The sequence below is a fragment of the Microtus oregoni genome, unplaced genomic scaffold (genome assembly GCF_018167655.1).
Source record: "Microtus oregoni isolate MIOR12 unplaced genomic scaffold, Mior012 000069F_ref0000032, whole genome shotgun sequence".
NCBI lineage: Eukaryota > Metazoa > Chordata > Mammalia > Rodentia > Cricetidae > Microtus > Microtus oregoni.
Genome location: NW_024543976.1, coordinates 3,610,541 through 3,633,248, shown reverse-complemented (window position 1 = coordinate 3,633,248; position 22,708 = coordinate 3,610,541). Strand labels below are relative to the sequence as shown.

The 22,708-nt window shown below is 44.8% G+C and overlaps 2 protein-coding genes across 7 annotated transcripts in view; one reads left to right on the top strand and one right to left on the bottom strand.

Annotated features, from left to right (window-relative positions):
- Arhgef37 (Rho guanine nucleotide exchange factor 37) overlaps positions 1 to 2,259 on the bottom strand; it is a 40,821-nt gene extending 38,562 nt beyond the window's left edge. The window contains exon 1 of one of the 2 annotated variants that reach the window (XM_041641447.1): positions 2,143 to 2,259. The gene's annotated coding sequence lies outside the window, so the exon portion shown is untranslated. Of the gene's footprint in view, positions 1 to 1,930; positions 2,061 to 2,142 lie in introns of those variants that run through there. The other variant, XM_041641448.1, reaches the window with a different exon arrangement.
- An 18,945-nt stretch (positions 2,260 to 21,204) lies between these two features.
- The window catches only part of Csnk1a1 (casein kinase 1 alpha 1), a 36,021-nt gene continuing 34,517 nt past the window's right edge, over positions 21,205 to 22,708 (top strand). For all 5 annotated transcript variants that reach the window (XR_005973365.1, XR_005973364.1, XM_041641338.1 and 2 more), the window contains exons 1-2: positions 21,205 to 21,335; positions 21,953 to 22,059. Coding sequence is in view for 3 of the 5 variants with exons in the window: in XM_041641338.1 (XP_041497272.1) it covers positions 21,213 to 21,335; positions 21,953 to 22,059 (230 nt within the window). In the remaining 2 variants the exon portion in view is untranslated. The remainder of the gene's footprint in view (positions 21,336 to 21,952; positions 22,060 to 22,708) is intronic.

The window sequence follows — 22,708 nt, the reverse complement described above, 5'->3', positions numbered from 1 at the left end:
AGCCCATCAATAAACAAATGCCAGGCTGTGGCGCGGCAAGCTTGATAAATGCCATGATGCTTTGGGGACAGCACTCGGACACACCCCCCTCCTCCGTAGTTAAATAAAAAGCCATTGATTTGAGCTGGAGCAGAATCAACCAAAGCACTGTTTACCACAGTAATCCGCTGAGCCAAGGGAGATGTGAGCCAGCTGCTGGTGAATCCTGTGCCCCGGCAGAAATTCAATGAGCCCATGTGTCTGAACAAGAACGGTGTTGCCAGGTCCCAGTTCATGTCCTCTTTCCCTCACTTAAAAACACACCATAAGTTTCTGGCCCCATTTGAAAGAGGCAAGCAATGCTTAAGAACCATCCTTGTTAGAACATCTGGTGGTTTCCATTTGCAGTTTTGACTTTGGGTCATATAGTGAACTGAGGGGCTGGAGAAGGGGCTCAATGATTAAGAATGCTTGCCGCTCTTCCAGAGGACCCGAGTTCAATTCCCCTTGGCAAAGTCATGCAGCTCCTGACCACCTGTAGCCATGGGGATAGGAGGCATCTGACCTGAGAGAGTACCTGCACTCACATGCTCATACCCACACACAGGCACACACATGCATATAATTAAAATAAATACAAGTATTTAAAAAATAGTGAATGGAAACGGGCGGTAGTGGTGCATGCCTCTAATCCCAGCAGAGGCAGGCAGATGTCTGAGTTTGAGGCCAGCCTGATCTACAGAGCGAGTTCCAGGACAACCTCCAAAGCTACAGAGAAATCTTGTCTCATAAAAATCAATCAATCAATCAACAAATAAATAGTGGAGTACAACACTGTACCCTTATTTAAGGTACTCTCGCCAATTATAAGGTACTCTCGCCAATTATAAGGTACTCTCGCCAAGGTACGTGCTGGGTTTTGCAAGTCACTATTATCGTTGATTTTATTCTACTTTCATGGGTACATTTTTGTCTTTGGGGCGGTGCATGTGAGTGGGGGCCCGAGGTCCTGGCAGGATAACTTCCTTGGTCTTTCTACACCCTATTGTTTGGCGATCTCCCACTGAACCTGAAGCTCACCTATTTGGTTAGGGTGGCTGGACAGCAAGCCTCAAGGAACTCTATCTCTGCCTGCCTCCACCGCTTGGGCTGGAGTTACAGACTCCCCCAAAGAGTGGGGCTTTTAAGTGTGTGTCGGGCATCCGACGTCAAGCCTTCATGCTTGCCGGGCTTTACCTGTTGCGCGATCTCCCCAACTCATGTACACACGTTTTAAAGTTTTCATCTTATTTTACTTTGTAAACAGTCCAATTCTTTCCAGGTCGTCCCTAACTGGCACAGCCGTGTTTGACTGGATTATCAGCATCAGCCCTTCTGTTGAGCACGAACTGCGTGCCAAGCAACCAGGCTTTCCACTCAAAACAACGTGGAGGGCAAGGCACTGGGCCTGGAAAAAGGTGAACTGGTCTTCCCAGTTCACATGGGAGATCAGAAGGTTGCCTACTCTGGCACCGGCTCCCTCTCTGCTATGGAACGAACTGTTCGCAGAAGTTCTGCCCTGAATGTTCAGTGGACAGTTATTCCTCGGGACCACTGACCTCCAGAGGGCCAAGAGTGCGCACCTGCGCCAAAGGGGCGCTTTTCCACCTCAAATTGGCCAGCACTCAGGAGCCTCAGTTCGCTTCCTGGACCCAGTTCTGACAGCACTTCTCTACCGGGCCAACACTCTCTTCAATCCAGCTCGGATTTCTGATCTTTTCGTCCCCGGCCTTGCCAATCTACTCAAAAGTATGTTTTTAGCCTGGATTCCTTGCCGTTGTTTGAATCTTTCCTTTGTCTTAATGAATGGCTTCTTATGAAAAGCCGCCTCACATCCGACACAGGCAACGAGATTTTTTTTAAAAAAAAAATAAGTAAATACAGAACAGTAATTTGCTCTAGCCCAGCTTACCTTCCTGGACCTGTTTCTCACCCAGAAAGGGGCGCGGTGGAGCCACCTGGATCGGGTGGATTGAGCTCTTAAGAGGCTGGAGACCCAGCACCTTGGGACCTGGGACCCAGCCGCACCCCGCCTCTCTGCCCCCCACCTCGCGCTCCCCATCTGTCCGGCAGCTGTTTCCCCGCAGCCGTCCTGGCGGCATCCTGTAGCCGGGCTGGACTCACCGCGCACGCGCCCTCCGGTGTCTCTTGCACCCGCTGGGCTCGGGCAGCAGGGCTCTGGGAGGCTCCGCTGCCTGCTGTGCACGCGCAGAGCGCGCCCCCCGCCTTTGTCAGTTGCCACTCTGGGGCCAGTTTGTTTGCCGCGCGCTCCCTGAGTCACCCAGAGACAGAGGGCGTTCCCGGGCCTCGCCTCCGCGGGTTGAGGGCGGGGCAGCGCTCCACCTGCCAACTCACCTGCCCGACTGCTCAAAACCCCACTCCCACCGCACTGGGGTGACGAGTCTGCTCGTGGGCCCTCTTCCTGGGAAAGGGTCTCAGTGCTGGTACCCGAATCACTGAGCTCGAGGGCCGTGTCTTAGTTTGTTTTCTATTGCTGTTTTTAACACCATGACCAAAAGCAATTTGGGGAGAGGACTTCAGTATCATGATCACAGTACACAAAGGCAGGAACTCAAGCAGGGCAGGAAGTTGGTGGCAGGAACTGAAGCAAAGACCATAGAGGAATGCTGTTGGCTTGCCTTCTCCCAGGGCTTCAAGTGTGTCACCACCCACAGGGCTGGGACCGCCCACAGCAATCGTTAATCAAGAAAATAACCCCACAGACTTACCTATAGGTCAATCCGATAGACGCACTTTCTCAACTGAGGCTCCCTCTTCCCAGATAACCTTAGCTGGTGTCAAGTTGACTAAAACCTAACCTTAGCTGGGACTTGTGAATTCCATCCGTGGAGCACACAAAGCTGCCAGTGGTTTCTTCTTGGCCATGCTGATATTTTATTTCATATTACAGTGAACGAGGGTCCCTTCCGGGCACCGAAAACTCAGAGGTTAATTCTACAGACAGGGTCCCCAGTAACCATAGCCTCCTGTGCTAGACATCGAACTCATAGTTGGAAATGCAAATTACTGTGAAATTGACAAAACATTTTTTATCCGGATAACCTAAGCTTGTGTGTGGGGACGGCTCTATCTAGAATTATTTATCCAAAGACAGCATCTCACTAGGTAGCCATGACCTGGAACTCACTATGTAGACCAGCCTGGTCCCGGACTCACAGAAACCTGCCAGCCTCTCCCAAGTGCTGGGATTAAAGGCAGGCAAACTACACCTGGCCTGGGTTTTTGTTTTTTAAATAATGATTTCTCGAACATTTACAAAGACATAAACATCACTTCCCCCCTCGTACAAAGATAAAACCCAAAGATAAAAAGGATTCTCCTGTACTTCTTTCTCCAAGAGCAATCAATCTTTAAACTTTACCTACTGGAAAAAAAAATGCATTTGTCTCATTTAAAATTCAAAAGCGTATTCTCAAGATTGTTTTTCATTGATCTTTGGATTTCTTCAGTAGCTGGCATACTGCCATAGATACAGTTCGCACTGAACTAGTGTTTGTTGAGTGGGTGGATAAGAGTACAAACTAAGAATTGTGAAAGTCAGAGAGAGAGATGCAATTTGGATAGGGACAACACGTATTTTGAGAATCAAAGGACAGTTACCCTATCTGCTGCTGTTTCTCCTTTTTCCTGAGGCACGCAAGACTGACACGGAACCCAGACAGAACTCCAAAACCAGTTGCAAAATAATCATGGATTTATTTAGAGATACTATACACTGCAAGATCATGCTCTTTGGGGTTAAGTATATCTAGAAATGATGGAATAGTTAGGCTGCTATGGTCTTCAGTAGTAGCAAAAACTGATACTGGCTAACAGAAGCAGAAATGGAATACATTTTTTTTTTTTTTTTGGTTTTTCGAGACAGGGTTTCTCTGTGGCTTTGGAGCCTGTCCTGGAACTAGCTCTGTAGACCAGGCTGGTCTCGAACTCACAGAGATCCACCTGTCTCTGCCTCCCAAGTGCTGGGATTAAAGGCATGCGCCACCATTGCCCGGCTAATGGAATTTAAAAAACTCCTCGGGGAGTTCACTGAATCTCTAGAAAAGTCTAAAGAGAAGGCTTGAGTGACTCAGCAGTTAAGAGTGCATGCAACTCTTCCAGTTCCCAGCACCCACATTGGCAGCTTACAACCATCTAGAACTCGAGCTCCAGGTGGATCTGCTGCCCTCTTCTGGCATCCACATGCTACTGTGTACAGGTTCAGAGTCATACAGGTAGGTGAGTGTGCACACATATATTCTTGTGCATGCACGTGCGCACGCGCACACACACACACATACACACACACACACACAGGGTTTAAAAATAATAATGCATCTTAAAGGAAAGGGTAAAGAATCAAGTTAGAAACATAGGCAGGCCATGAAAGCAGGCTAGATCAGTGGTTCTCAACCTGTGGGCCATGACCCCATTTGGGGATCCTATATGAGATATCCTGCATATCAGATATTTACCTTAAAGAGTCATAACAGTAGCAAAATTACAGCTATGAGTTAGCAATGAATCAATTTTATGGTTCATAACATAACACAAGAAACTGTATGAAAAGGTTGTAGCGGGCTGGAGAGATGGCTCAGTGGTTAAGAGCATTGCCTGCTCTTCCAAAGGTCCTGAGTTCAATTCCCAGCAACCACATGGTGGCTCACAACCATCTGTAAAGAGGTCTGGCGCCCTCTTCTGGCCTTCAGGCATACAGACAGAATATTGTATACATAATAAATAAATAATTTTAAAAAAAAACATTTAAAAAAAAAAAAGAAAAGGTTGTAGCATTAGGAAGGTTGAGAACCACGAGGTAGGGGATCAGACCCACAAAGAAGCCACACCACAGAAAGGATGCTTCTGCTCTTCTGCTGAACTCTGGCAGTGTGGCTCTCCCATCGCCAGTCTCTGACTCTGGGGAGGAGCTGTCAGAGCTGACTCAGTTGCCATCCTGCAAACAAGCACCGAATTCACTACAGTCAACTGATACTTCTATGAATTTGCCTGCCTCTCTTCACTGCCCCCTCTCTCTCTCTCTTTTTTTTTTTTTTTTTTTTTTTTTATTTTTCGAGACAGGGTTTCTCCGTAGCTTTTGGTTCCTGTCCTGGAACTAGCTCTTGTAGACCAGGCTGGCCTCGAACTCACAGAGATCCGCCTGCCTCTGCCTACCGAGTGCTGGGATTAAAGGCGTGCGCCACCACCGCCCGGCTGCCCCCTCTCTCTTGCATCACACTCTAAGATAAACTGGGTGTTAAGGTTTTGTTGTTGTTGATGATGCTGTGACAAAAAGCTCAAGAGAGGAAATCGGATTTGTTTATGGTCTCATAGGTTTAAGTCAATGGCTGTCCAGTGCATTAGTTTTAGGCCCATGGCAAGGCAGAAGCGTCATGGAGGAAGTTCATGGTAAAGGAAAGCGGTTTACCTCCAAGAAACCAGGAGAGAAAGGAAAAGGGAGTTGGGGAGGGAGAGGGGGAGGGAGAGAACAGAGACCCATCCCTCCAGCTAGACCCCACCCCAATAGCCCCTTCTCTGAACTCAGTGTATTAATCCACAGAGGAGATCAGTGTTCTAGGGTCCATTTGCCTCCCTAATAAAAACAAAAGTGTGGTTTCATGATGTCTTTATAGTAACTATGATAAAAATAGTCTGACGAGAGCAACTCATGGGAGAAAGGGTTTTGTTTGTTTGTGGCTTACAGTTTTGGAGAGATACAGTCCATCTTGTCTGAAAAGGCAGGGCAGCAGGCAGGGAAGCAAGGTGACACTCAGAGACCAAAGTGTGAACAGGAAGTGGGACCAGGCTACGAAGCCCCAAGGTCCACGGTAACTCCCCAGCCCTCCAACAAGGCCTCACTTCCTAAAAGTTCTATAACTTCCCAAACAGCACCACGGGTGGTGGGGGATGCTGCAAGGGTTCAAACATGAGCCCTTATGGTACGGGAGCTTTTTGTATGGGAGCCACAGCACACACCATGATACGGCAGCTGTCCATGTCCAGGCAGTGCCTGCATGGTGTTCAGGACCATCTATAGACCAGGCCCAGTCTTCTCTTCCTCAGTAATCGACACCGCACATCTCTTGAGGATGAAGGCACATGCTTGGGGGTAGAAGATGCTACAGCAGGAAGAGGAACAGTAAGCATCTGGGCCACTTTGTGGAACCCGCTCATGCCTGCAGCATGGACTTGAGCCTGATCATGTATACAACACATCCCTTTAATGAAAGGTTTCTGTACACAAAGCTGGGTGTCTCAGAAGTCCCTATCTAGGGTTAAAAGCCTGAAAGTACGGATCTCTGTGAGTTCGAGACCAGCCTGTTCTACAAGAGCTAGTTCCAGGACAGGCTCCAAAACCACAGAGAAACCCTGTCTCGAAAAACCAAAAAAAAAAAAAAAAAAAAAAAGCCTGAAAGTACCCTAGAGAGGCGCTGGTAACAAACCCACTTCGGAAGGCTGACAATGCTGGATTCTGATGTTAGCAAAGGAAGGCGGCAGCAAAGACAGACAGGCAGGCTCACACTGCTCTTTCCTTAGACTTCTTTATATCTGGGCCACATCTTAAAGGGTGCCACTCACGAGGAGGGCAGGTCTTTCCCTGTCAACTGTTCATCTTTAGAAACACTCTCACAGACACACCTAAAAGGCATGCTTCCTAGGCAACTGGGAACCTGTCAAACTAATGATCAAGGCCAAGCATCTCGTTAGGGAGAGTGTTTCTAAGGAGAAAGCATTTTATCAGTGACCTGCAAGAGATAAAAAGAAAGCTGGGCGGTGGTGGCGCCTGCCTTTAATTCTAGCACTTGGGAACTCACTCTGTGAGTTTGAGGTCTATAAAGGAAGTTCCAGGACAGCCACAACTACACAGAAAAACCCTGTTTCAAAAAAAAAGAGAAAAGAAAAAAAGAAAGGAAGGAAGGAAGGAAGGAAGGAAGAAAGAAAGAAAGAAAGAAAGAAAGAAAGAAAAAATTTATTAGCTACAGTCCTCTTCATCTGGGCTGGAACTTGAACTAGTAGATGTCAGCCTGCCTCCCCGCCTCTGGAGTTCAGGGATTAAGGGTCTGTGACTCAAAGCCTGAATCTTAAACAGAGTTTCTCCAATTTCCCCATTTGCAGCCCTTTCCTCCTAAAATATCAGATATATAGAGATATAAAATAGTTCCAACCCCCCCCAAAAAACCCACAAAACCCAAACAAACAAACAAAAACAAATAATAACAATGGCAACAACAATAAACACTCAGTTGGTGCCAATCAGAGGGGCGCAGATAATCTGAGGAGCCAGGAAAGGGTTGAGCAGGTCCCTCTGCTTGTGATAGGCCCACTCTTTGAACTGTTTCCCAGATCTTTGGATCCCTGGCAAAGCTCACAGCACACCGTTGTGTAGATCCTTGCTTTTGGTAGATGGTTCCCACCCCAAGTGTGGCTGTGACACCGACTTCTAAAGAGGATAGCATAGGGGTGAACTTCATCACTGGGGCCCCGGAAGATACTACCACAGCCAGAGGCCCCAGTCACTGTGGATTGTGGCACCCAAGTCATAGCCGGGAGGTGGTGGCACACGCCTTTAATCCCAGCACTTGGGAGGCAGAGGCAGGCGGATCTCTGTGAGTTTGAGGCCAGCCTGGTCTACAAGAGCTAGTTCCAGGACAGGCTCCAAAGCTACAGAGAAACCAAAAAAAGAAAAAAAGAAAACTGGATACTCTTATTTTACATAAAGAATTCAATGTGAGGGACTAGAGAAATGGCCACAAAGATTAAGAGTACTGGAGTACTAGCTGCTCTTCCGAGGACCCCAGTCTATTCCCAGCACCCACAGGGCGCTCACAACCATCTGTACCTCCAGTTTCTGGCACCTGGTGACCTCTTTTGACCTCCTCAGGCACTGGGCATGTGCATGATGCACAGCCATACATCCATGCAGGCAAAATACTCACAGACATCCAATAAAATAAGCAGATCTTTTTAAAACATTTTCAATAAATGCTAATCAGTAGGTTTGTTTTTCTCAGTAGTATAAATTAGCAGTTCTGAAACTACTCTTTGGGCATTTAATCATTGAGCAAACAACTGAATACACTAAGGATGAAGAGAGCCAAACTTCTGACTTTTTGTTTTGTCTTTTGTTCGTTTGTTTGTTTTCTTGAGACAAGGTTTCTCTGTGTAGACCTGGCTGTCATGGAACACACTTTGTAGACCAGGCTGATCTCGAACTCACAGAGATCTATCTACCTGCCTCTGCCTCGCGAATGCTAGGATTAGAGGCATATGTCATCACTGCCCGGCCAAACTTCTGATTGTTAAGAAGGAACAGGGCACAGGAATTAGGAGTATATCCATTGAGGAGGGAGAGGAAGGGAAAAAGGAAAAAAAAATGTTATTTAAATTCATAGAAATAGAGACAAAGCAGGGACAATGAGCACAGCCAGCACCTAGATCTTGGCATCTGAATACTCTTCCCCCTAAAAAGAGACACAGGGGGGGCTGGAGAGATGGCTCAGAGGTTAAGAGCGTTGCCTGCTCTTCCAAGGGTCCTGAGTTCAGTTCCCGGCGACCATCTGTAATGGGGTCTGGTGCCCTCTTCTGGCCTGCAGGCATACACACAGAGTGTTGTATACATAATAAATAAATAAATAAATAAATAAATATTAAAAAAAAAAAACCCGGGCGGTGGTGGCGCACGCCTTTAATCCCAGCACTCAGGAGGCAGAGGCAGGCGGATCTCTGTGAGTTAGAGACCAGCCTGGTCTACAAGAGCTAGTTCCAGGACAGGCTCCAAAGCCACAGAGAAACCCTGTCTCAAAAAACCAAAAATAAAATAAAATAAAATAAAATAAAATAAAAAGAGACACAGCTCTTTGAAGAAGGGGCTGGTAAACCTGAAACAGCTTGTTCTAGTTTGTTGTCCTATTGTTGCAATCAAACAGTGGTCAAACCAGGCGGGGGTTAAGAGCATTTTCTGTTCTCCCAGAGGACCTTATTTGGTTCTCTGCTTCTGGTCAGGTGATTGACAGCTGCCTTTAACTGCAGCTCTAGGGTCTCTGGTGATTTTCTCTGGCCCTCTTGGGCCGTGTACATGTAATATTTATTCACTTAGACACACAAAAACATAGACACATTCTCTCTCTCTCTCTCTCTCTCTCTCTCTCTCTCTCTCTCTCTCCTAAATAAAAAACAAATTTTAAGGGCTGGAGAAATGGCTCAGCAGTTAGGAGCACTGGCTGTTCTTCCAGAGCTCAAGAGTTCAATTCCCAGCACCCACATGGTGGCTCACAACCACCTGTAATGACATCTGGCGCCCTCTTCTGGCCTGCAGGCATACATGCAGACGGAACACTATATGATGAATTTTAAAAAAATCTTAAAAAACTAGTGTTATTTGGGGCTGGAGAGACTGCTCAAGTGATTAAGAGCACTGACTGCTCTTCCAGAGAACCCGGGTTCAATTCTCAGTACCCACATGGTGGCTCACAGTTGTCTGTAGCTCCAGCTCTAGGGGCCCTGACATCCTCACACAGACATACATGCAGCCAAAACACACACACACACAAACCAACTTAGAGTTATAAAAAGATGTCATTGTAATTAAAACATACATAAGATGCAGGCACATGGCTATACATAATTGGAAGTTATGTGTATATGTGTACACATATTCATAAAAGAAGTAGAATGCTATCCCATTCTCAGCAAATAGTCCTGTTGGAACCTAGTAGTGAGTAAAGTGGCCCTTGCCATGTGACAGGGCAACGGATCTCAAAATTTCATCAATTGGCCCCTTTAATTATCTTTCTGATTATGGACATATTCATTAGTATTTCTTCTGGGACACAGTTTCCTGTAGAAGTTAACTCGATTCAGGAAATAACCAATTATATTTTTATTTACTGCAAGGGGAAAACTCACAAAAGAGGAACGAGAAGTCCAAGCATAGCTGTGCTACAAGGGAGCCACACAGAGAGCAGGCACCTGGGCCCAGAAAGCCACCCCCTAACTTGGTCCCAGCACTTAAAGATAACTGGTTGGCAAAGATTCCCCATCAGTTTCTTTGTGTGAATCCAGTATAAAACATATATGTCTTTTTTTTTTTTTGAGATAGGGTCTCACTATATAGCCACGACTTGTCTAGAACTTACTATATAAACCAGGCTGGCATCAAACTCAGAGATCCACCAGCCTGCTTCCTGAATGCTGGTATTAAGGCATGCAGCACTATACCCTGCTAAATCTGTCTTTCCTAACTGACAAAAAAAAAAAAATGAGGGACTGGAGAGATGGCTCAGCAGTTAAGAGCATTGCCTGCTCTTCCAAAGGTCCTGAATTCAATTCCCAGCTACCACATGGTGCCTCACAACCATCTGTAATGAGGTCTGGTGCCCTCTTCTGGCCTGCAGGCATACATGTAGACAGAATATTGTATACACAATAAATGTTTTTTAAAAAATAAAATGTATAAGAAAAGTATAGGGGCTGGAGAGATGGCTCAGTGGTTAAGAGCACTGGCTGCTCTTCCAGAGGTCCTGAGTTCAATTTCCAGCAACCACATGGTGGCTCACAACCATCTGTAATGAGGTCTGGTGCCCTCTTCTGGCCTGCAGGCATACATGTAGAATAATATTGTATACATAATAAATATTTTTTAAAAAAATAAAATGTATAAGAAAAGTATAAACTTCAGAATGCTGCAGAGTGGAGTGGTCATGTAGCTGCCTCGTAGTATTTTGTGGAATTGAGTTTATTATTATTTATTAATTCTGAAGCTGCAGACAAAATGACATATCTTAGGCCTTATCCTGGGATAAGATGTCCTCATCAATTAATAAAAGCCTCCATTTAGTTGGTAGTAGAGTCTAAGTCTAGACTGGAAACCTCCTAAATGCAGGGAGATTAGAGCTTTATCACTTGGTATCATGGCTGGCCCAGAGTGGTACTCCGTAAACCCAGTGCTTGCCGCCCCATACACATGCCCACTGGCTACCCTTCTGAGTGGACACCGAGAAGGTCAAGTATGTGTTAGCTTCTCTCAGTCACCAGTACGCTTTTGTTACTCATGAGTAGTTGCAATAGAGGGGGAAGAGTACCGGCTGGTCTGGAAACCTAGAAAACTGGCTCAGCAGTGGCTTTGACTTGGTCCTCTGCTCTCTGTCCATCCATTTAAGTCCCAAAACACAAACAGACTTGATAGCCATTCTCATCGATCATGGTGTCCTGAGAGACAGAATGCACTGCACAGTGATTATGATACAGTGGGATGGCAATGCGTTCAGAGGAAGAGAGGGTTCTTTGGGGTAGGCACTGCCCTGCTTTGTGCTCTCAAGTATTTTTCATCCTCCCTGTTTTATAAACATTGGTTTTGAATCCAAAGTGAGTTCAACACTATGCAGATAGATCCTCAGCGGTTATTTTCTTCGCTGTGACTGTAAATGGCCATATCTGTGCATTTAATATTTGACTTTGGATAAAGCTAGGCAACCTAATTGTGCATGTCCTAGAAGGCTGGCTATATTAAATACCCACAAGATGGCAGTATTGTATAATGTTGAAAACCAAGACGTTGCGTGGGTTCTTGATTCCCTTTTGTATTTATTTCGAGAATCTCTTTAGATGTCTATTTTTGTAGTTTCTCTCAATTATTGCATAATTTGCAGTTTCCTTCCTTTGTATGTTCTGCAGTCCTTTGTATGTTCTGAAATGGAGGTGCTTGAGTAATGAAAAGCATATTCTTTGATGTGAAAAAATAATTGAATTCAAATAGAAGATGCACCTCAAGAGTCCGATCAGAAAATTTGATACATTGAAAGTATTTTCCTGCCGGGCAGTGGTGGCGCACGCCTTTAATCCCAGCACTTGGGAGGCAGAGGCAGGCGGATCTCTGTGAGTTCGAGAACAGCCTGGTCTACAGAGCTAGTTCCAGGACAGGCTCCAAAGCCACAGAGAAACCCTGTCTCGAAAAAAAAAAAAAAAGTATTTTCCTAGGGCATAGAATGATGTGTATGAGAGTAATAATAGCGCCATAAATAATATGCTGTTTAAAATAACATACACTATTTATGGCATAAGATAATATGTACAAAAAATAATATTATACATAGATTGGATGCAGTGGCAAATGCCTTTAATCCTAGCACTCCAGAGGCAAAGGCAAGAGCATCTCTGTGAGTGTGAGGCCAGCCTGACCTACATAGTAAATTCCAAGTCAGCCACTACCTAGTGAGACCTTGCCAAAAAGAAAAAAATATATATAGTATGAAGTTCTGTAAATATTACAAAAAAAATGAATGCAGTATTGTAAGTAATGGTTTACTTTGCAGCATGCACAAAAAAAAAAAATCAGTCCTCGTAAATGCCGTGTGAACACCCGGTATTATCACACTGAGTAGAAGAAAGGCTGAGAGGCCTTCAGAAGAGACTGGAAAAGACTTATTTCTCTTTCCTGTGACATACTTAAGCACCGACAAGAACCTTGGCAACAGGAATTGTCCACATGAAAAATGAGTTGTGGAAATGCTGCTTTTTCTCACTTCAGACATCAAACGATAATTGCGCATTCCCTTTTTGAGCTGGCAGCCTATCTCCTCCCACTAGGGGGTTAGAGAATGTCACCTTTGGTTTGCTGAATTGTCTAATAATAGCCACAACAGCATGTATTTCTGTGAGGCTTATGGACGAGACATAGTGCTCTCACATCTCCTAGTTCAACAAATACAGAGGGCTGGGGTCCTTGACACAGTGAGGGGGACCAATAGTAAAATAAGAAAGAAAGATAACAGAACCTGGAGTTCTGAGTAACCTTTAATAAATACTAAAATGTGAGTTCCCCGTGGGCTAAACAGTCTAACCAGGTAAGCAGAAAGTCTCTCATTTGTCCTCAGAGACAGCATAGGTAAGAATCACTTTTAGGAATTATGAGCAAGGTCATAAACTCACAACAGGAAGTGAGGAGTTAGTCAAGTACAAACCACTTTTAAGTATAAAGGACTAATTCAATATGATTGGATATTTTTTCTTGGTGGATTAGGGTCCTACAACCCAAACCACCACACACACACACACACACACACACACACACACACACACACACACACAGAGTACCATGTTGGCTCTGCTCACTGCACAGTCTTATGGTAGCCCTGTTGATCTTTGCTGGCACCAAATGGACCCATTATTCCATTTCCTGTGAATAAACATCAATGCCTCCTGACTAGCAGGGAGAGTTGGGAGTTAACAGGATGTGGCTTTAGGACCAGCTCTTCTCAGGAATGGTAACTCAAGCATCTCCAAATGTGGTCTCACAAAGAAGAGTGGATTGCGAGAGTTAACTGTGAGTCACGGGAACACAGCCTCATGCCCTTGCTGGTGAACAATGCAGCGGAAGAGAAGAGGGACTGAGAAAAGAAAGGCACCTAGAAATTGCAGAAACTCTAGAATATAGAATAGTCTTCCCGATAAGAAATAGCTAGCAAACATCCCAAAGTGCCGGGTAGTACATTTTCAGGGATTAATGGTCCATATAAATATTAAAATATAATTTGGTAATCTAAATATTGTCAGGTCGGTGTAAGCAGAGTTATGGGAATAGGGTAGAGAAAGTTAGCCAATGACAACACATTGTCTTACTATCCCGAGGCTCCAGTCCTGGCTTTAGTCAGTGGGGATGAAATGCGGTTCACCTTCTTGTTGTCAGTGTGTATTTCCAGCTTTTGTGTACTGCAGGACATTCATTTCAGACAAACAAGCCAAAGCCTCTGGCATTGTTTCATAGTCCTGAGAAGGAAGGGAGAGACTTGACTGAACCTTCATTGTTGAATTTTATTATTTTATTGTGTTGAGCAGTATAAGTCATTTTCTCCTTTCCCTCTATATTAAGCAATATTTGTAGGCAAAAAAAAATGGATTTTTAGAGGTCCCTCTTCTACACCCAGAGAAAACTATACAGAAAACTAAGTTATAATTGCAGTCTTTCTTAAACATCATGAAAGAAGCATATTTCATTATCCCTTCTAATTTCTACTTGCTGCTGTAGCTCCTGATGGAGGATCCGGTTTTCCAACGGTTTAGGGTTGAAAATCATGGATGAAGATCTAGCCACCTGAATTTTGTCTTTGTTTTTTGAGACGGAGTTTCTCTAGCCCTAGCTGTCCTGTAACTAGCTGTGTAGATAAGGGAGGAGATCTGCCTCCCAAATGCAGGGATTAAAGCCAAGCACCCTGACTGCCTGGCCTTCTACTTTTATTTCCTGAGGCAGGGTCACTTGCAACCAAAGCTTGCCAATTTGAGTAGTTTGATTTGCTGTCTTGCCTCAGAGATCCTGTCTCCCTGCCTCCAAAGCACCGGGATTACAGATGCCTGTCATACTGCCTGGCTTTTACAGAAGTTTTGAACTATGAGTTTGAACTCTGCTCCTCATACTACTATCTATATAAATATATTTACTGAACTAGCTATACATTTATTTTTACAGGAAGATGAACTCACGCAAAATGTGAGAGATTACATGAGTGTATTCTTTTTTACAATTAAATATATATACTTAGATAGGGTCTTATTATGTTTCCCACATCTTAAACTTGCAACATCTTTGCCTCAACTCCTGAATGTGTCCATCACAAGTAAAGGCCATCATTATAAGTCTTTACTGAGGTTCTTTTGTTTGATTGATTTTGTTTTTAAGAGTCAGAGTTGAGCCGGGCGATGGTGGCGCATGCCTTTAATCCCAGCACTCGGGAGGCAGAGGCAGGCGGATCTCTGTGAGTTCGAGAACAGCCTGGTCTACAGAGCTAGTTCCAGGACAGGCTCCAAAGCCACAGAGAAACCCTGTCTTGAAAAAAAAACCAAAAAAAAAAAAAAGAGTCAGAGTTGAGCTGGGCGGAAGTGGCACACGCCTTTAAGCCTTTAATACCCGCACTTGGGAGGCAGAGGCAGGCAGAGCTCTATGAGTTCAAGGTCAGTCTGCTCTACAGAGCTAGTTTTAGGACAGCTAGAGCTGTGACACAAAGAAACCCTGTCTCAAAAACCAAAACCAAAAACAACAACAAAAAAGAGTCAGAGCTGGTTTCTCTGTATATCCCTAGCTATCCTGGAACTGGAACTCTCTCGACAGAGCAGGCTGGCCTTGAACTCAGCAATCTGCCTGCCCCTGGGATAAAAGGTGTGCTTCACACTAGCCACCATCCTCGCCCTTTACTGAGGTTCTTTGATCTGCATTCCTTCCCAGCAAACTCATTTTCCTGTCCTGTTCAAGTGAGCCAAAATCGTTGTAGAACTCAGTTGCTTCTCGAAAGGAGAGCAAATGCCTTCTTAGTCTTCTCATTTGTGTTAAAGGGGACATTTACACTAGCACATTCGTAAACCAGGTGAAGAAAGGGGTTACAAAATTAAAATCCATTAGGTTTTTCTACCAACGCGTTAGTCAGAAAAGAAGACCTAACATTCCCTTTCAGAGATAAAATGAAAAGATTTGAATTTAAATGTGTGACTATAAATTTAAGCGAGCAGCTAGAATAGCTCGAGTGAACTGAATCAGTGCAGATGGTATCAAAAAAATCAGTTTGCTGAACCTGTTTGATTATGCTACCAAGAGTTTTTAGGCCAGCAGTATTTCTAGAAATATGTTCTCACCAATTGATGTTGCGTGATAATACTTAGCTACAGTAATAATCACTATAGCATTGTTCGTACAAAAGTCGCTCAATAGGGATTGGTTCAATGTTCCATCAATACTATATGTATTTCCATAGACATTAGAAGTGACACTGCAGAAACCCAGGTATATGGGGCCTTATCACACAACGAATCATTAAGAGGAAAACTACACAGGTCTCAAGATAAAATTAACAAAATGGTTATAGTTTTAAGAAAGAAAATTGAACATGTGTACACACATATATCCTTGAAATGCTAAACAATCTTTAAAAATATCAAATTGTGAGTTGTATATGAGCTGAAAGGGTTAGCAGGGCAATAGGAGGGTCTGACATCTGTGCCATTTGCCCAATGGATATAAGTGAGAAGAACTTTTAGGCGCTCTTGCCAAGCTCAGCGCCCTCTGGCAAGTAAGGACCTCATGAACTACAAAAATAGTCTAAGTGTAAAGGACTATTCAATATAATTCTGAAACTTTTTTTTTTAGTACTGTGTACTGCGCTTACATTATTTCTACCCATCTCCGTCTCCAACTTCACCCCCATCACCCACACTCCCTCTCAACTTTATGATTTTTTTTTCTTTTTTTGGTTTTTCGAGACAGGGTTTCTCTGTAGTTTTGGAGCCTGTCCCGGAACTAGCTCTTGTAGACCAGGCTGGTCTAGAACTCACAAAGATCCGCCTGTCTCTGCCTCCCGAGTGCTGGGATTAAAGGCATGCACCACCACCCGGCTATGATTTCTTATATAAACACACACACACACACACACACACACACACACACACACACACACACCACCTGTTGTACCTACTTAGTGTTGCTCTTATGTGTTTAGGGTTGACCACAATTTGGGACTGGATAATAACCTATCAGGGAGCATGACCTCAGAGAATACTGATTGTCCCTCTCTTTCAGTAGCCATGAATTGCCTTTCATCTAGACACTGGGACTTGAGATTTCCACATCCACGTTGGGTGTGAACCGGTGTTGTCGTTGGGCTGCTCTTGTGTAAGTGAGCATATTGTTAAGATTTTGTGGAAGCGACTTCCTGTCATATACAGAAGACAGTATCTCATAGCAATCCACTTTTAACAGAACCCCATGAACAGTGTAGTGGAAAGAACAAGAACTGAGAAAAGGAAGAAATATAAAATTGTTTATCAGCGTCCAACACTGGGAAACCAGCAGAAAGGGTTGTGACTGACCCTAAAGCGCATTTCTGGTTCCCTCATGATTCTCATCACTCCTCTGACTCCTGCATCTGATATTGACCGCACTCAGGGGTGTTTAATAGTCAACACCTGGGACAGTGCTCGATGGAAAAGTGTTGCGTTTTCCTACTGATGTGTAGGTTTGCGAGCCTAGACATGAACAGGTGGCTTGTGCCTTTTGGAACCCACCTGAGCTTTTTGTGGTTCTTTATTTTACCCAAAACACACTCTGATCACCAGAGAACTTTTCTTAACGCTGGCTTTAAAAATTTGTAACCACTTGCTCTAGAATGGTCAATACACACAGATGTAATTACTGGGACACAATTGTCCAAACTTGTGTTCTACTGTTCCCAAAAGTTCTCTGTTTTGGCTAAGTTGAGGTTCCAGTCCTGTCTTTGCCACTAAGCGTTGTGTAACCTGTGGCAAGACAGTTCATCATAGGAGGGCACAAATAATATGTAGGAAAGCATTCTGGAAATTGTACTTGAAATAGTAGTTATCAAACTTGGTCTGTAAATTTCCCCAGAGCCTAAAATTTTTATTCATTTTCAAAGTAATGATAGTGAATTCATCTGATAAGTGCCAGCAATTATATTTTGGCACATATGAACTCCATCAATCACAAAGCTGCTGTCCATTTAAAGAGTATGCTGAGTTTAAATAACAGCCCCCCCCCAATAAAGTCAAGTCTTCAGTAACTTAGGATGAAAGTTTCCGCAGAATGATACAGGAGTTAAAAAAAAAATACATTGAAAAAAAATAAAAACAAATAAATAAATAAAAAAATACATTGAGTCACACCTAAAAAAACAGTTTCCACACTAAAAATAAACACAACCAGCCTCAGTGGTGGCATAAGCCTTTAATCCCAGCACTTGGAAGGCAGAATAAAGTGGGTCTCTGAGTTTAAGGCCAGCAGGGTCTATAAAGTTCCAGGACAGTCGGGGCTACATAGAGAAACCTTGTCTCATAAAACCAAAACAAACCAAAACCCCCCAAATTTGCCCTTCCTGTGTCTTTTTTTTTTTTTTTTTTTTTTAGTTTTTCGAGACAGGGTTTCTCTGTAGCTTTGGAGCTTGTCCTGGCACTAGCTCTTGTAGACCAGGCTGGCCTCGAACTCACAGAGATCCGCCTGTCTCTGCCTCCCGAGTGCTGGGATTAAAGGCGTGCGCCACCACCACCCGGCCTTCCTGTGTCTTATAAATGAAAATTATTAGATACAATAGAAATCCCAGCTGCAAAGGTTGTGGCCACTCATTCATTTCACAATACTTAGTACCTAGTCAGTCCTGAAATAGTGGCTACAATATTCTGGAAACAAATAACACATGCTAAATCACATATATAAGCTTTATTTTACACGTGTCTGTGTAAAAATCATAGAGCCTCAGAAGCATTTCTAAAAGTTATTTAGACTAGCAGGTCCAGAAGTGAGTTTTTTTTTAGGCTTATAACAATTCCTTTTTGAGAAAATATGTTGACATTTTTTAAAAAAAACTTTTCCAAATAAAGGGTTTAAAAAACAATCAAAAAATGGTGTCATCGGGACCATTTCTGAAGATTTACTTTATGTGTATGGGTGTTTTGACTGCATGTATACCTGTGCACCCTGTGGGTATCTGCGTGTATGCAGCACCCAGAGCCCAGAGAACATCCGATTCTCTGGAACCGGAGTTATGGATGGTTGTGAGCCACCATATGGATGCTGGGAGCCAAACCTGGGTCTGCTAAAACAGCTGCAAGAGGTTGAGCCACCTCTCCAACCCCCATCAGCATCATTTTATAAAAATGTATGCTATTGACACAAATGTAGGAAGAATTTGTGTGTGTGTGTGTGGTTTTTCGAGACAGGGTTTCTTTGTTTCCTGGAACTAGCTCTTGTAGACCATGCTGGCCTCGAACTCAGAGATCTGCCTGTCCCCCCCACAGTGTGCACCACCACTGCCCGGCAGGAAGAATTTCAATAAAGTACAATGTGAAATTAGATTAGGAAGTGGAGAACTGCACTTCTGTAAGTTTACACAATGCTTTGCTAGACTTGTACCTATCCACACACATACCTTAAAAAAAAAAAATCACTAACTCGGGCCACTTTGTCCTCTCCCTATTACATCAACTGAGCATTTATGTACTGCCAGCAAGACTCCTTTTTTCTCAGCTTCCATGGAAGCTATGACCAACCCTGGTTTTCTTATACTTCAGAACTCCTTGTTAAATCCTAGATGGATTCTGTTTCTCACTACTGTACCAGCTTTCAACATGGCATTTAAGGCTTTTTTTTTTCTTTCCCGTTTTCCCTTGGTTTGGAATGACAGCTCAGTGGTTTAGAGCACTTACTACTCTTGCAGAGGACCCGGAAATCAGTTTTTGTCACCCATATTAGGTGGCTTTCAGGCACATGTGACTCCAGTTCAGGCGATGCAGTTCTCTCTGGCACCCACGTATGTGGTGCACATAAACATGCAAACACACACACACACAAAATAAAAAAAATACATCTTTTTTTTTCATTTTGATGAGTTCATTTTAGGGTTGACTTAACATTTTTACAACCTAGGGCTATCATCATGCTTCCTTGCAATCGACAGGGCTTTTGTAAACTTTATAATTTCACGTTCAATTTTCAGTCAAATTTTGTAATTGAAAATAAGGTCAAGTCCTGCTTGTCTTATCAGTTTTTACTTTAAACAAATACCTTGTTAAGTTTATATGCCGTCAATTTTGTTTTTCTTTTTCAGATTTATGCGTTTTATGTATGTGAGCGCTCTACTTACATGTATACCTGCATGACAGAAAAGGGCTTTGGATCACATTATAGGTGGTTGTGAACCACCATCATGTTGTTACTGGGAATTAAACTCAGGACCTCTGACAGAGGAGTCAGGGCTCTTAACCACTGAGCCTCTCTCCAGGCCCCACTTTTATTTTTTAATAGTTAATCTGTGCCGTTTACATACTAAAACGCGACTTTCTTTGGGGGATGGGTACAACAATTTTTACTGTGCGCATTTTTATATTTATTTATTTATTTATTTTGAGGAGAGGGGTTGGAGACAGAGTTTCTTTGCGTATCCATGGCTTTCCTGGAACTAGCTTGTTGGCCAGGCTGGCCTCAAACTCGGATTCACCTGCTTCTGCCTCCCAAGTACTGGGATTAAAGGCATGTGCACCATTATCTCCCGGCTTGTTATTGTTTTTCTCTTCATCATATGTTAGTAATAATATTATGAAGCACCTACTAGATTTGTTCCTTTCAGACCAAGTGTATTCATAGGGGGAGACCAATTCCAGGTTCTGAGTAGGGGAGGGAAGTTCGCAACATTCCACGGAGCCCCGAACTCTAATTATTAGTAATCAACTAGGCCAGATAAAAACCTGAGCCACTTCCTGAACCCAGCTCGCCCAGCGCAGCTTTTCTCTTTCCAAGCAGAAGCTAGGCTGGAAAAGGACGGCGCCAGAGAGGGACTTGAAGAAGGATCAAAGGTTATAAACCACCTCAAACGCGGAATAATGGTCAACACTCAACTCCCAAGGAGATCAGAAGCTTCCATGGCCACATTTGAAATTTAAAAAAAAAAGAAAAAGAAAAAAGGTGACTCCTTAACGCTCTCCCTAGACGCACAGCCCAAGACAAGCCTCGGGGCCAGAAGTGACTAACAGGTAGCTAGAGTGGACCCGCAGCCGGCCGGAAGTGGAAGTGAGCCCGGGCTGGGGAAAGACGGCAGGCCGTACCGGGCTTGCGCGGTCCGCAGGCATTGCAGCGCGCAGGCGCAGCTGGGCGGTGCCGGGGTGACGCTTGGAGCGTGGGCTGCGACTCTCGCGGATCCGGTTCCGCCCTCCGTCTCGCAGCCCACCCTACCGAAAGAGCGCCCGAGCTCCCTTTCCCAGAGTGCTCTGCGCCGTGAAGAAGCGGCTCCCAGGGACTGGGGGCATTTTGTGTTGGCTGGAGCTGGAGGAACAAGATGGCGGCATTGGCGGAGTGACGGGGTCCGTCCGGGCCGGAGCCGGCGGCAGTGGTGGCATCGGTACCGCCGCCCTACCTCACCGCGCCCCTTTCCCAGCCCGCAACGTCGCCACGGACGCGAGACAGCGGCGGCCGCCCCAAAGCAACCGGCCGAGCGTCAGCCGCCGCGACCACTCTTCACGAACCGGCCCCTCAGCGAGCGGCGGCGATCCGGCTTCTCGCAGCCGACTCCGCGCCCCTGTAACGCCAACAAAGCCTCGCTTTTCGCTTGCCCGCCGCGCTCCGCAGTTGTACCGGGCGGAACAGACCCGGAGGCCTCCATCCTCTCCCCAGAGGTGTCGGGGCTTCGCCCCCGCCTCCATCTTCGCGTCTCAGGATGGCGAGCAGCAGCGGCTCTAAAGCCGAATTTATCGTCGGAGGGAAATACAAACTGGTGCGGAAGATCGGATCTGGCTCCTTCGGGGACATTTATCTGGCGATCAACATCACCAATGGCGAGGTAATCACCCGGTGAGGGGAGGGAGACGATAACGCTGGGCTGTTGTCCCCCCCCCCCAACCCCCCTAAGTACTCCAAGCCTCATCCCACTGCACGCACGCACGCACGCACTGGGGAGTCTAGAGCGAGCCAGCTTTCCTGGCTTAGCAACCTCCCCCACTATTTCCCTAAAAAGGAAAAACGCGATAGAAGGGCTGGATAAACTCTGAGGTTTCCCAACTTGTCCAAAATGTCTCTTTTTAACGTTAATTAAGAAGTAGGGCGAAGTCGTGTAATCGCCATGGTAGTCTTTGTATTTTTTTAGTTTGGGATTCTTGTTCCAGTTAGAACAGTTTCCTTCTTTAAAAAATCTCGCCTTACGTTTCAAGGTTGCCTGTTTTCTGGACGAATCCTTTCATTCACTTTAGATTGAGAGGACATGGAAGGTTCGCCATTGTCCCCAGGAAAAAGCCTTTGAAGCTGGTTGGCTTGTTTTGTAATTAGTGAAGGTTGCTTTCCCCATCCTCTCACGTCCTTGTAGTGGCGACTAGAAGCAAACATTGCTAATGTCTCTTCTCGTTTCCCAAGTGAGTTTGAATCCGTAGGGATGTTGATGCCATCATCCCCTTTCCTCTGCAGGAAGTGGCAGTGAAGCTAGAATCCCAGAAGGCCAGGCATCCCCAGTTGCTGTACGAGAGCAAATTGTATAAGATTCTTCAAGGTGGGGTTGGCATCCCTCACATACGGTAAGCACCTTTGAGCGCAGTTGATCACAGAGGGAATTGCGAAATGGTGAAAGGGGTTGAGGCTGATAATGAAACCGGCTGAATCGGTTGTGGTGCTGAGTTCCCCAGGTTCCACAGTTAACCATAATCGTTGAATAAATTTTAGTTCTCCGACTTAGTTGAAATTTTGTGTGCTACTGCATTTAGTTTCTGTCATTTCTCCGCTTCCCGTGGCTCTCATTTTCAGTTAACTATGCAGGTCATCTTTGATCCCTACGCGGAAGGGATCTTGCTGTCTTTAAGGCGACACTTTTGTAATTCGTACGTTTGTCCACTGAAGTGGTTTTGAAGGTGCGGATGTGACCGAGTTTCGTCTGTTGGGGTTGCTATCGGAACTGGTTTGGGAAATGGCTGCTCTTTTGTTGTGTTTTTGTTCCAACATGTCTTCCTCCTCCGCTTAGAAAATGGCGGAACGACGTGACTCAACCCCCATATTCCTGCCTTTTTCTTCGCTTGGATTCACATATTAAGCTTCCTTGATTTCCCTTTAGCAGCCTTAAATGGATAAACCCTTGAAAAGCCAAGAATTAAGTTCCATAAGGCCATGAGACTCTGGGAAGAAGATGTCATAACAGAGTATGATCTCTAGTTGATGCGACATAACTTGTTA